Source organism: Schistocerca cancellata, chromosome 3 (genome assembly GCF_023864275.1).
Source record: "Schistocerca cancellata isolate TAMUIC-IGC-003103 chromosome 3, iqSchCanc2.1, whole genome shotgun sequence".
Lineage (NCBI taxonomy): Eukaryota > Metazoa > Arthropoda > Insecta > Orthoptera > Acrididae > Schistocerca > Schistocerca cancellata.
Window position 1 is genome coordinate 288,934,250 of NC_064628.1, and position 15,401 is coordinate 288,949,650.

The following is a 15,401-nucleotide window of genomic DNA, read 5'->3' on the forward strand; positions in this document are numbered from 1 at the left end:
AAAAATTTTTGCAACTACACAATTTCATTAATTATTGAGTGGCATTGAACAATTTGTTAATAGGTAGAGAACTTAAATTCATGTGTAACAAAATGAGACCTAAGTCATGGAGCCAAGAAACTATAGTTTCAAATGATCACCCCAACATGTGGATGGAGCTTAAATCATATACCTGGACATAATCTGACATGTTACTTGAATATTACTCTCTATTTCAAGTAGACCTTCCAATGGAGAGAATTAGTCAAAAGTCTAATAGTATGTGAAAAAAAAATTCATTTGATTTCATCTCAGAAACATTCAGTTTTCCCAAAATCAGTTAAAAATCACAGAGGCTATCATAAAGGTACAATAAAACCTTTGCAATAGATTCTGGGAACACTAACGTGTCTCCCAACACAACTATTAATCAGCTCTTGTTTAACTGAAAAATTGGGGGTATATAAATATAACATAAGGGAATGACAAACAGATATTGAGACTAGTGACCCTCAGTTGGAAGTAATTAAGAAGTCAAAAAATTCTAATGCAACAGTTTGAGAAAATATGAGAATGGAACACATTAAACATTTAGACACCAAAGCCAGTTAACTGCATCTTTTAGTTTTCATATGTTTATTTGTCCCCAAACGCTGAACAATCCCCTAACACACATAACAAATGTATTGTTACTTCTGCTACTAGTGCTTGTGATGGTGAACATCAGCGTAGTCCTGGAGCGGTTAGGGGTGCAGTCACACTGCATCATGTAATTATGACTTTATGGGAAAAATTTATCGTCAGACCTGGATCAACTACCAACTCTTGGCTTCTAACAAACTAGTTTAGACAAGGGTCACCAGCCCTATCTTGATCTGTGAGACGAGGATAAAAAAAATGTCACACCTGCATACTAATATCAGCTCTGTAACAGTATGATAACATTCTGATAATTCCTATTTCCTACCACAGAATTGAAAACATATATTCCTGCTACACTCCTCTTACCTCTCAAATAGAAACTACAACCTCATCAAAAATCTTCTCAAAGAAAGCTTCTCGGGGCCAGTGTTCATAATATGAAAACCCAGTAATCACAAAAAATGAAATAAATCAGCTCTCACAGAAATGATACAGTTACTTTTCTTTTTAACTAGCCTCTGAGCCATAGTTATTGACACAATAAGGTTGCCGTGTACTAAGAGTGTCAATTTCTTATAAGTATTGTCACACTCTACTTCGAACTACACACTTACTGATCAACTATCACTACCAGAAGCTGCCCGTGTAAAATCTCGTGCCTCTGCTCTAAATAACAGCAGTCACCTTCAAAAGTTGGAAAGTGCTGTTGAACCTCCACTTACACACACAACAACATTTTTATAGTCTGACTATACCCACTGCACCCAAACTGTAATATGTCCTATCTCCAGGGATCACAAATGTGTCTTGAGAAACCAATATTCTGCTGAATTTAGTTACTGAATCATGTGTGTCTCTAGATGCTAATACCTCACTTATAGCTTCTCAATGGTGTGTGTGTGTGGGAGGGGGGGGGGGGGGGGCGCAGGCGCTCACACATGCGCCTGTGTAAATGAATAAGAGTTTGGTTTTGACTACATTTGTATGAGAGAAAGAGAGACAGTTAAGAAAAAAGTATAATTTAAATGAAATTCATATTGTTTATTAATTTTGAGGGAATGGGGCAAAGTGGTGTGGGAGGGAAGAATGTGAAAGAGAGGGTGGGGGGCGGGGGAGTGTTTATTTTTCTGACAAATGCGTGTCTGCACATTTGAGTGACAGACTTTTTTACATCCAAAATACCATCACTATTAAACTATTTGGTATAGCTGTAGGCAAAATAATGGCTGTAGTTTCCCCTCGCTTGTAGCCATGCTGCAGTACTGACATGACAATGACATGATTTCTGATGTTAAAAGGCCATATCACAAAATTTATGAATGTTCAGTGTTGTAACTTTTGAAGTACGTAAATGAATGCATACTGCAGATGAAATCTTCTCATGCTTCCATCCAGGTGGTTGCATTGAAATTCTCCTGTTTCCTCACCAGAAGATGATCAGAGTGACACTCGTCAAAACGTTACGTTATTTCAGTGCTATGTTTCTAAAATGAAGAGAAGAGGATCTCTATTGTTTTGCACCTGCTAGCTTGACACAGGTGAAAAGTTGTTACTTGTGTGTATTTATGATGCCATATTAGTGCATGACTGTGATTTTATGTTTTCACAGAGTAAGAGCACAATTTAATTTTGATCAAAGTCGATCAACTCCATGGGAGTGGGTGACCAATTTGTTACAGCCATTTGCTTTCCCTCTGGTAATTTTATGCACCCAGCAGTTTTTGTGTACAAGATCTGACCAAACAGAGAGAGAGAGAGAGAGAGAGAGAGAGAGAGAGAGAGAGAGTAAAACTAGACTCTCAATACAAATTCTTTATACTTACCAAATGGATTGTTGTCAGAGTAGAACCCACTTGAGTCTGCACTCACCACCATTTGTTCCTTCCCCTACTCAAGACATTTCTGCATTATGTTTTGCTGTAAAGCTGCACAGTAACTCAGCTGTTCTTACCTTATGGCATAGTGCAAGAACTACTCTGTTGCAAACCGCTTGTCAACTACCACTGAGTTGACATTTTTTTTAATGCATTGTGGTGCAGGTCACCATCAAAAAACAGTCGTCCACTAATACCCCATTACAAGTAATTCCTTACTAATGCAAGCAGTTTCACTTCTTTTGCATGATGTGATTTTGAGACTAATAATACATGTCATCTGCTAGAAGAAATTGTTATGCTGGATGTGCCTTAAATGGAATGTCATTTACATATACACTGACAGAAAAACATTGCAGCACCAAAAGATAATTAATGTAGAGTAATACAAGGAACATTTCATAAATAATCCAAGGGATATTTTATAAATAATGTACGTGTTGATATTACTGTTGGATTGTTTGAGTTAGGAGCTTGAGGAAGCAGCACATTTTTGTTTTTTCGCAATGTAATCTAACATAAAATTGGTGAGAGATAGAAATGGAGCCTGTGGGCAGTCTTGGGTGCTGTCATACATGATGATCAAAACTTTACACAGCAAAAACCCAATAGAAATCCACAGTGCATTAAGTGAAGTTTGTTGAGAGTTTACCACAGAACATAGTACAGTTTCACATTGGGTGAATTGTTTTCATGGTGGTTGTATAAGCATAGACGATAATCCAAGACCCAGAAGACCAAAACCGACAACAGATGAATGAAGTATAAAACTTGTGGCAGATGCTGTTGAAGAAGATAGCAGTGCGACTTGTGTTGAACTCTCTGAAGCCAAGGGAATTCCCTCAACATCAGTGTTCCATATTCATATAAATGATTTTATGAAGAGAAAATTTCTGCGAGATCGGTTCCAACTGTTTGACTGCTGAAGAGAAACAGAAATGCCTGGACATTGCAACCTTGCCCAAACAAAGATTTCACTGTGAAGGTCAATGATTCTGGTCTTAAATTGTTGCTATTGATGAAACATGAATTAGAGACTTTGAAGCTGAGTTGAAATTACAGTCCAGTGAGTGGAGAGCTTCAGATTCTCCACATAAAAAAAAAAAAAAAATGTTGACGTGCTCAATCAAATTTTTGCTTATGATCACCGAGGAATAATCATGACAAGTAGTCCCATGGGGAACAAGTATCACAACAGTGTATTAAACATCATGCTAAACCTGTGCAGAAAAATGCACAAAACCTGATATCAGTTGTGTGAGGCTGAGCCACTCATTCTCTACACAATGCTCGCCCACATACCAGCAATGTTGTAGCCCAAAAACTGAGTGATACACAAATGGGAAGTGTTGCTGTATCCTCGCTAAAATCCAGATGTGAGTCCACCAGGTTTCGACTTGTTTCCGAAGTTGAAAAAACCTATGCATGGACGTTGTTGTCTTTCTCTGGAAGGAAAGACATTAAAGATATATTGAAAAATAAATAAAGATGGCGGACAGTTCAGTGCAACGTATTGAGAACACTCTTATGAAGATCAGAAAAGTGGCAAAAGGAGGAGGATATATGAAGTAGAAAATGAAGAATGGAATTACTAGAGGCGGTGAGTGACATAAGAAAATGCTTAGAATCTTTGAAAAACAAAACAAAAGCATAGGAGGAGGAGAATAGGAGTCCTACCAGAGAGGTTAGGAACCTCCAACAAGAGGAGATGAGTGAGGAAGAAGACAGCTGCACTGCTGGACAACTAGCGACATCTATCAGAGAAACGCAGGAAACAGCACATAGCGAACAGAGGCAGACGGAAGAGACACCTACAGGATCTGAGAAGAACTTCAGTGGAGATATTGGAGTGGGTAGCTCTCTCGAAAAAGCAAAAAAAGATGAAAATAACACGGAAATGGGAGATCTGAGGCATAAAATGGAGGAGATAACTGATTTCTTAAAAAACCAACTAGGGATATTAATACAGGAGCAAATAAAGAAAACTCTAGAAAAGGAAAGTCACCTAGAACCAGAGAAAACCAAAACTGATGCAAAACAACATACAAACTAAGTACAACAACAAAGTTAAACCAAGGGGAATGGCAATATACAGAAATCCTCTGCTCCAGTAACAAAATCAGCCACAAGTCCAAGTCAATGCACATGAGCATAATAAAACCGGAAATCAGGTTAATGAACTAGAGGAACCAACTTTGTGGTAGGGAGGAGCTGGTACAGAAGAAACCAGAGTAAAAATAAAACCATAATGGGTAAAAAAAAAAAAAAAAAAGACAAAGAAATGCAAGCAGCAGAAACAACAGTGTGGTTATATATTCCTAACTTAAATAGAACCACCGCAACTGATACAGTAGTGAAATACCTCAACAAGAACAAAATACTGAGACAACTTGAATGTGAAGAACTGTGCACACTGTGACAAAAAAGCTTTCAAATAGGCAGTCTGTTTGAAGATATACAAGAACCAGTTTTCTGGCCTGAAAACATAAAAGTACATCGATTTCGTTTCCCAAGACAATCAATGGAAGAGGGAGCAGAGCTCAACTAAACTAAGAAGAAAACCAGAAGAACAAGAAATAAAAGCAGTCTTTTGGAATACAGAGGGAATAAAAAGTGCTCTTAACCTAACACCAACAGACATTATGCAAAGCTCTTGCAATTCTGTCAGAAACCTTCCTGATAGACAACTAGCAACATAAAGATTTCTACAATATTCACCTAATGGCAAAGAAGGGAGGAAGAGGATGACCCATGGGAAGAATATCTATCCTACTGAAACCCTGGATGACCCCCACCAAAAAAATCATAAAACAAGAAAATAGTACGCTAGTAGAAGCAGCAAACATAAATATAATTGCAGTCTATTTTAAACCGCACACAAATGTTTTAGAAATAATTGACGAAATAGTCACACTCATCAAACAATGCGACAGCAAACCCACCATTATTGCAGGCGATCTCAACTGCAGAATAGACAACGAGAACTATAAAACAAGACTAGTCATTGAAACCCTAGAAGAGGATGGTTTCACCCTACATATATATTCCACAATGGGAAAAATACCGTTGATATTGCATTAACAAGAGGAGAAATAAAAGGAAATATTCAACCAATATGGCATGACTCCTATACGAAAGCACATTCCAGTGAAGATAAATATAAATAACGTCACATCACCACCAGCAAGAAAGACCCACCAAATCACGCAAAGAAAAGCAGATAAAGAAAAATTAACAAACCAGCAAGATCAAATAACACAAATAGAAACTTTAATAGAGGAAGGAGACCTTGAAAAAGCAACAGACAAAATAGAAGACCTCCTAAAAAATTCAGTGATGCAAACAAACCCAAAAACAAGGACGGCAAAAAGATGGTTCGATGCTGAATGCTACAGCAAAAGGAACACTGTTCTAAGAACACTCGACAGATTAAGAAACCAGCACGGCGAGGAAACGTGCAAACTTTATGCAGAAGAGAGGAGAATCTACAAAAAACTAATAGAAGAAAAGAAAAAAGAACACACAGAAAGAGAAGCAAAAAGAGAAGGGGATGAAACAGAGAAAGACCCATACATAGCAGCAAGACCAAGAAGAATGTCTCGTACACCAAATACAGACATGAAGGAATGGGAAGACCACTTCGATACTGAACAAAAAAGGAATCAAAACATCCCCAAAGAAAGAGAAACAACATCAAACGAAGGAAAAAGACAATGTATGGGAAACTCTAAAAGAAGATGATGTTAAAGAAGCAATAAAAACACTGAAGAACAAGAAAGCAGCAGGACCCGTTAATATATATAATGAACATAAAAAAAGATGCAAAAGAGGCTCTCCAACACATATGGATTAAACTATTCAACAAATGCCTGGAACTTGGAAGAATTCCGACCCAGTGGAGACACTCGATAATAAAAGTTATCTAGAAAGGTAGAGGAGACCCAACGGACACAAACTATCTAGAAAGGTAGAGGAGACCCAACGGACACAAACAAGTACAGAGGCATAGCCCTGGAAAATACTTAGTTCAAGATGTTTTCAAAGATAATTACACAAAAAATCAAAGCCTGTGTGGACAGTCACCTCCCAGAACGAAAAATGGGCTTCAGATCTGGAAGATCAACACTTACGACAGTCAGGCTTCTTCTAAACATCGTCAACAAAGCGCTACAAAAGAAACAAATGTTTTACACAATGTTCATAGACGTTACCAAAGCCTTTGACCTACTGGAAAGAGGTTCATAGTCTGAAAACTGGAAAACACAATGGGAGAAGATAGCATATGGGCAAGAATAATCAAGTCAATCCTCAAATACAACTTAATCACAATATCAGACAACCTCTCTTTTTCGAACATCATTCTGCAATCAAATGGAGTCTTAAGTACCAACAGCCAAATGCTTCACAAAACATACAACAGAAAGTGCAGCCCAAGCAACAATAGCAATACAGGACATCGAAAACATCTGCCTACTCAGTCTAGAAAGAGCCATGAAATTATTCAACGCAAAAATCTTGCCATTCCTAATTGAAGACATCAAACTTCGATATATGACGCCACACACCAGGGCCTCCAGAAATCAACTGAAGATCATGGAGGATAAACCAGAAAAAGTATGGCCGGAATTCCATAGCACTGAAGCAATGACGAACCACTCATGGACAGCACCAAACTTCGAACTGCGACATGTCGTAACTATATTATCCATTCACGGCTTTCATCATCTAATTTGCAAAAACAAAACTTATCATGACCCAACCACAACGTTTGTGTGTGTGTGTGTGTGTGTGTGTGTGTGTGTGTGTGTGAACTGTGTAACAAAGCCTGGAACAATATCACACAGAACTGTGCAGTAAAAGAGTGAAATCTACGCAAAAATGTAAATGTAAAATGTTAAGAAAAGTAACTGTATATGGCTATTTGGATGCAATTTTATTAAATAAAAAAATAAATAAATGTGTAAGTAAAAAACTTAGTGTGCATAATTTATGAAATGCCCATCATAAAATTTGCATAATACATTTGTTTAGGTAACATGTTTAAGTGATTAACATTGCAAGATCACAGGTTAGTGTAAGTTCGAGAGAAGCCATTACAACTGTGAAGTGCTGGTACATTAATAACTGGAATGTTGAATCCGAGCATGCAAGCATGCATGCATTGTGTTGTACACATGCCTGATGTCAGTTTGTGGGATGGAGTTCCATGCCTGTTGCACTTGGTCAGTAAATAAAGGGATGGTTAATGCTGTTTGTGGATGATGCTGGAGTTGTCATCTGATGATGTCCCATACATGCTCCATTGGAGATGGATCTAGTGATCGAGTAGGCCGAGGCAACGTGTCGAGACTGTAGAGCTTGTTGGGTTACAACAGCGGTATGTGAGTGAGTATTATCCTGTTGGAAAACACATCGTGGAGTTCTATTCACGAATGGCAGCACAACAGGTTGCACCAGATTGATGCACAGATTTGTAGTCGGTGTGCTTGGGATAACCGTGAGAGTGCTCCTATTGTCCTACGTAATCGCATTCGGGACCATAACTTCAAATGTAGGTCTGAGGTGTCTAGCACACAAGCAGGTTGGTTGCAGGCCCTCATCTGGCCTCCTCCTAACCAACATATGGCCATCACTGGCACTGAGGCAGAACCAGCTTTCATCAGAAAACACCACAGACGTCCACCCTGCCTTCCAATGAGCTCTCACTTGACACCACTGAGGTCTTAAATGGTTGTGGTTTGGGGGCAGTGGAAGGCACACTACAGGGCATCTGCCTCAGAGCTGCCCTTGAAGTAAGCAATTTGTTGTGTCACTGTGGTGCCAATTGTTGGTGCAGATGTAGTACAATGTGCCAGAGCCATACACTGAACACGATGGTCTTCCCTTTTAACAGTGCCGTTTGGCTGTCCAGAGCCAGTCTTCTTGTGACAATATATTCTTGTGACCACCGTTGTCAGCAGTTGTGTACAGTGGCTACATTCCTGCCAAGACATTCTGCCATATCTCAAAGAGAACAGCCAGCTTTAGGCTTGTTACATTATCTCATTCAAACTCTGTGGGGTGTCTTTGTTGCCATTAAGGCATTCTTGATTACCATCAACTCACCATGTCTGATCTCAAAGGTAACTAATGCTGATGACCATTACAGCACGTATTTAAAGCAAACTGAATTTGCATCCTCATAGTGGTGCTACTAGCACGACCCTCGTGCGACTGGTGCGAAATTTTAATAGACATCATCTTTCAGATGTAGAAACGAGGCTACCAACTTTTGTTTATGTCATATAACTCCTATTTGGTGCTAAAAAAAATTTTTCCATCAGTTTATGATTCAGTGCAGAAATAATTGTTCATTCTTGTGGGTGCTACCCTTAACAGATGGTTCGACCCTGTAAATGTGTGGAAACCTCAGTGCATTCTTCATATGGCTAATCAAATCTCTAACAGAAAGAAACAGTTATATATACATGCAGGTCTCCCTAGCTTTCAGACTCTTTAAGGACTCTACATACAATCAAACTTATTTGTCAAGTTCACTCTTATCCATCCACAGATTTATCAAACAAGCCTGAACGTGACTACAAATGCTTATAAAGCATGTCTAACATTCCAGAATGAGGTTTTCACTCTGCAGCAGAGCATGTGCTGATAAAATACATCCTGTTGGATTAAAACTGTTCGCTGGACTGAGATTCGAGCTCCTGACCTTTGCCTATTGTGGCCAAGTGCTCTACCAACTGAGCTACCCAAGGATGACTTCACCGCTCTACGTATCCAGCACCTCATCTCCTACCTTCCTAACTTCACAGAAGTTCTTCCACAAGCGAGTTTCATGTCTAACATTGTCTCTGGCAGTGTGTTCGAAGAAGTAGAAGAAGATGAAAAAGAGCTAAACATATTCAGCAAATCATCAACATAAATAATGTGTGCCATCTTGTCAAATTTTCTGTCAATCAAAATTTCTCTCATTCGTGTCAGACATGCTCTGTATTTGACAATTGCATCAGACACCACAAACAGTCAAATATTTTGCAAATATAGTAAAGTTTAACAAATTGTTTTATTGTGCATAGGGGCTTTCAGTGAAATTTTCACAACATCCTCTTCATCCTCCTCCTCCTCCTCCTCCTCCTCCTCATCATCATCATCATCGTCATCACCACCATCACCATCACCATCCCCGCTCTCTTCCCCCAATAATTTTTATTATTGGCTTGGTCAAATGCTTTGGATTTTGACACAGCTGCCTACAGTTATTTTAGTATATCTTGGATTTAGATACAATTGTATGCAGTTACTTTAGTATATGTACGTTGCCAAAAATGCGGTAGAATTGCACTAAGAGTTTGCATGACCTTTTCACTAACTGGATAATAATAGAATATTAAAGAACTGTGCATGTGCAAATTTTCACAAATGACTACATCTGCACAAAACACTCATTATAAGTTTTCACATGGTTCTCTTTTGTGTTCTAATCTTGAAAACATTTACTGCCATTAATATAATTGCAGAAGGTCCTGGGCAGAATACGCAACATTGTATGAGTGATGATAGTTACTCACCCAGTACATGGAAGAAACATCCATCTTATCCCCCCCCCCCCCCCCCCCTCCCCCCGTTCTTATTCATTCTCTCTTTGTTCCTTGTTGAAAGATTTTCTGTTGTCTCTTAGTTCTTTTATGTTGCTTTTTGTTTTTTTTTTTTTTTTTTTTTTTTTTTTTTTTTTTTTTTTCTTAAATCCCTTGCTATTGTTGACTTCTTTTTCTAGAAGTGCTTGACTACTTGTTGGTAATTTATGCATGGTTTGGTAGCAAATTTTAAGATTTGTTTTTGCACTGGAATTGAGAAGTATGGGGTGATTATAATTAAAATTAAACTCTCAAAACACGGTAGAAATAACACCAGTGGCCAGAATGACGTCAAATTGCAACGGAATATTATCGGAGAGGGCGGGAAACGTATGGCAGAAGAAGAAAAATAGTGTGAAAATTGATCAGTAGATGACACTGTATGTGTCAGAATATGTAAATGAAAACACCTGCCATGCGCATGACCCATTAAAGTTGGTATAAACACGCCAGGTAGTTGGCTTTTCCTCCTTTTGCGTCTGTGACGTTCACCATGACTGTCTCAATGCACGATACCGCGTGATTCTGTAGAAGTTCTAGATACAGAAGGATTTGAAGAAAGGCATTAGTCCTATGACTTCCGTGGATCTGAAGAAAATGATTTAGAAATTTGAAAAGACGGGTTCTTTTGGCATGCAATCTGGTAGACGGAGAAAATGAATTGATTCAATGTCAGTGGAAGCAGTGCCTACAGCATTGCAGGAGGAGACAAGTGGTGGTGTGCAAACATGCAGTGCATGGAGAATTGCCTGAACATTGGACATACCCATTAGCATGGTGCGTAAAATCCTACGAAACATCCTTCTTTGCTATACATTCAAAATTACCCATGTGCACGAGTTGCTTCCTGTTGACCTGCCAGCAAGAAAGACCTTCGCCTTAGAATTTCTTGCTCACATGGAAGTGGACAATGATTAGCCATGGAAGATTTTATGGACAGACAAAGCCCACTTCCATCTGACAGGATATGTCAGTGCACAGAATTGTCGAATATGGGCAACAGAAAATCCATGTACAAATCAACCAGTACCACTTTATCCCTAAAAGGTCACTGTGTGGTGCAGGTTTACGGCATCATTTATCATAGGGCCATATTTTTTCAGAGACAGGTGCTCCCGGTCCTGTTACCTGTACCATCACTGGTAAGTGCTGCGAGTGTCTTTTCTGCGACCATATCATTCCAGCTCTCCAACAGTGTGGATGGGATCATTTTTATGCAAGATGGTGCACCTCTGCACATTGAAAATCCAGTTAAGCAGTTGATGAAGTGCTATTTCGGAAATGTTAGAATTATCAACCTGGCCATCCCAGTCACCTGATCTTAATTTGTGTGACTTCTGGCTGAGGGGCTATCTGAAAGATGTGTTCAGTGTTCTGATTGCAAACTTCGCTGCATTGAAGACACACCTTGCTTAACACATTATGAACGTGACCCTGGAAACACTTTGATCAGTTGTGGAACGTGCTGTTTCTCGATTTCAACTTGTTGCAGAAAACAGTGGACAGCGTATTTGCCATGTTTTGCACCAGTCACACGGAAATTAATAATTCGATTTGATTTTGATTATGCTTTTTATGTGGTTTTTGGCCAGAGGATGATTAAAAACTGATGTGATTGGTGCTTTTTATGCAGTTTTTGGCCTCAGGACAATTAAAAACCGATATAATTGATGCTTTTTATGTGGTTTTTGGTCTCAGGACAATTAAAAACTGATTTTTCCCATCCAATGTGATATGACCCTGCCATGGTGGATGGGCTTATGTAACTAACAGTATCACACCTGTACACCCCTGCGCACTGAGTAGTACAGTTTGTTTAGCATCAAACTTACACCTTAGACATTATTGTATGATTCATTTGTCATTGGTAGTCGACCACTGTTAAATTATGATGCTTACAGCGCCATCTATTGCTACATTTTGTAACTATTTATTTTTCTTCTGCCATACGTCTTCCCCCTTCTCTGATAATATTCCATTGCGATTTGCGTCATTCTGACCGGTGGTCTTATTTCTTCAGTGGTTTGAAAGTTTATCTGTAATTATAATCACCCTGTATATTTCTGTCCCACTACATTTCAGGAAGAGTATAAAAACACTATGTGTCTCCCATCTTATTCTCTTTAGATGGAGCATCAGGTACCCATAGAAAATAAGTGATATTTAAGTAAATCTGAGATAATTGTTGGAACAGATTCCTATAAAGTCGTTTCATTCATTGATACTACTTAGTTGTTTCATTGAAGGATTCTCTTCTGTCTAAACAGTATGTACTGATACCTCACTAGGCACTTCATAGTATATGGGTATTGTCAAATTTTTATTAAAACAAACCAAAAAATTTAAGTATGGAAGTCACAACCATATTCTTCCCTTAATACTGTCCAGTTTTGGCATTTGTCGTTCACTTATGAAACAAAGTTAGATTAAATTCACCAGTCGTATTCATTTGATAATCTTCTCTGTCATCAGATGGTGCTACACTCGTTGCTCCCTTCTCATGATGCTAATAGGTGGCATAAGCTTTTGTAGCTTCACACACAGTTTTGAAAATGGTTGTTGTTCCCAATTGAAAACTGCTAAACATGATTAAGCAGTCTTGCTTCAATAATGTGATGCATCACATACCAAAGGAACAAATAAGATTTGTTAATCCATAAAAGACGGATGTAGGAAAAAAGTTGTATTCCATTTGAAAGTTAAAAAGATACTATAACCTAGAGTTATTACCTTTACTTATCTAGTTTAAAGACTGCGGCAATTTCAGTTGTCACTCTGTTGAAGTCACCCTGGTTTCAGAATAATCAAGGAAAATTAGAAAGTATGTAAATTTAGATAAATACTTTTCTGTTGCAGATAATGTGTTTGGGAATGACAACAAATGAGCGTATGAATAGTGGTCGCTACAAACATTTTCACACAACAGGAAGATTGGGTCAGGAAACGAGAAGTCCGTTTCATAGAGGACTTTGTCAAAACCTCATTGACTTTGCTGAATTCCGTTGTTTTGGCTTATTTAAGCCAGACAGTACTGATTGGTTGACACGGTATGATATTAAAGACTCTGTTGAGCAGATGCCTCTACTTTCAGCCAAAGAAAACTATCAGTATGTATAACAGTGCAGCTAGGTCATTTATTCCACTATTGGTGGCATATTCTGTGATTTTATTGTAGTAAGTGTTACAGAATAATTATTTTTACTCTGTTCAGTCATATTTGTTCTGTACACTGTGCTTGACTGCCACAATTTTCTATGTAATTTATCTGTGATATTCAGTGAAATATTTTTAGTAATTTACTGTTATCTGTATGTTGTCAGGTAAAGGCTATTCTCTTTATACAAATGTAATATTACATGAAATAGATTCTGTCTTTTTTAGAATGTACATGTTTTGGCAGTGTAGAAATGTGATAAAAATTGTTGGTGTATACTTAACTTTGTTAAGTTGTATATTTGTTGTGAATAGTGTGCATTATAACAAATAATCAACATTTTTGTTAAGGCTGCATAATTTTAACAAGAAGATAAATATACAGACGCACACACACAGATCTGTAGTTGATGAACAAGTAAGAGCTTCCATAGTGTCAGACTGACTGAATGTTGAGAGAATATTGGCAGCACCATTAGCTGCAAATTCACCTTGACCTCTGGTAGCAAGTGCAATTTTTTGGTGCCTTTCGTCACTCTTATTAGAAGATAGTTTCAAATCAAATAAAGGCTTCTAGAATGAAAATATTTAAACGTTTACAATGGAAATCAAATGTAGAGCAAAAAGGAGATGGTTTCACATTTTAGACATTTAAAAACATCAGTAACATAAAATGATTGGTGTTAAAAATTGAGTTTATGGTACAGAGCTGTTAGTAACAGAATCAGTGGGTAATGAAGTTATAGGTAAAACATATATAGTGGCAGTGAGGGTAGAACGGGATGTGGGAGAGAGGCAGGGTAATGAAAAATCAGAAATAGTTTTCAATGTATTCTGTGTGTGGTGTTTCTTTTTTTGTATAAAAATAATCACAGTTTATTTTACTCCATAAGGCATCAGTGTTTTACCAGTATTAAATAAGTAAACTAAGTAATAAGCAAACTTCTAGTCATATTGTAAGTTGTCTGTATGTGCCTTTTATCTAAAAAGTCAAATAAGGACTCTTGTAGTCTTTTTTTATTAGCTCACACAGTATAACCATCATTCCAACTGTCATTTATGGTGAATTCTAATAATAATTTATATCCTATAGGATGCATGGAGGTACTGTGTGACTAAATAATGTAAACTCATGAATTGTCATAGGTATTATAAACTTGTATATAGTCTAATGCTCCAAAGGTTGATTTTGCAACAGTAAAATTCCTCTAGTAAAACAAGTTAGCAAATAATTTTACCTACAATATATAGAACTTCTATGTGGAAGACAAAATCAGCTTAAGAAACACAGGAGAACTGAAAAATAAATATAATATTGAAAAACTTATTTTTGCTAATCTCAGATACAGCAAGTTATGTGTAATATCTGCCTTATGTATATTTGGTTTGTGTGTGTGTGTGTGTGTGTAGGTGTGTGTGTGTGTGTGTGTGTGTGTGTGTGTGTGTGTGTGTGTGTAGGTGTGTGTGTGTGTGTGTGTGTGTAGGTGTAGGAGATTGCACCTGCCTTAACGTTTCTTGTGTTCTTGTGTATGAAGAGCAGGTGATACAGAGAAATGATGAAGACTAGAGAAGTAATTGAGTAGGAATTGCTGCCACTCTTATTGACAAAGTTTCAAATTTGAAATTTAATATAAAACCTCCTGTTTTCATCTCTTTTGCTTCTGACCATAGGTACAGGTCAGTGATGTCCAGGGTCTAACAGGCTTGTTCTCCTCTGCCATTATCAATGAAGAAATTGACAACATGCTAACATGCTCTTGCTAATATGAACTGTCCTTTCTATACTGGAATGCGGCAGATGGTAATGCATTTGAGTGTTATTGCTTAACTGCTACATACTCCAGTAATCTTGTATGCTAGAACACAATTATTGATGAATTTCCAACTAAAATCTGCCTTTGTGGGTTATATATTACAGTAGCACGTTATAAATAAACAATACTAAGCTTACATTTTTAATGGTAAGAAACAGAAACGATCCTTTCCTAGTTAGTGGTGCAGAGTAAATCATCATGGGGAAGCAACTATTTTGAGGCAATATGAGAAAAACAAGAAATCAGTACAGCAAAATATTTTTTCAAAGGTGAAAAGCTGTTTTATTGTTGGTTAATGTGTGGTGTCT

General features: G+C 37.7%; 1 protein-coding gene across 1 annotated transcript in view; it reads left to right on the forward strand.

The window, feature by feature from the left end:
- The window catches only part of LOC126174970 (palmitoyltransferase Hip14), a 107,861-nt gene extending 93,169 nt beyond the window's left edge, over positions 1-14,692 (forward strand). Inside the window, exon 12 of the mRNA XM_049921440.1 lies at positions 12,983-14,692. Coding sequence (XP_049777397.1) covers positions 12,983-13,243 — 261 coding nt within the window. The 3' untranslated portion in view covers positions 13,244-14,692. The remainder of the gene's footprint in view (positions 1-12,982) is intronic.
- The last annotated feature ends 709 nt before the right edge of the window (positions 14,693-15,401 follow it).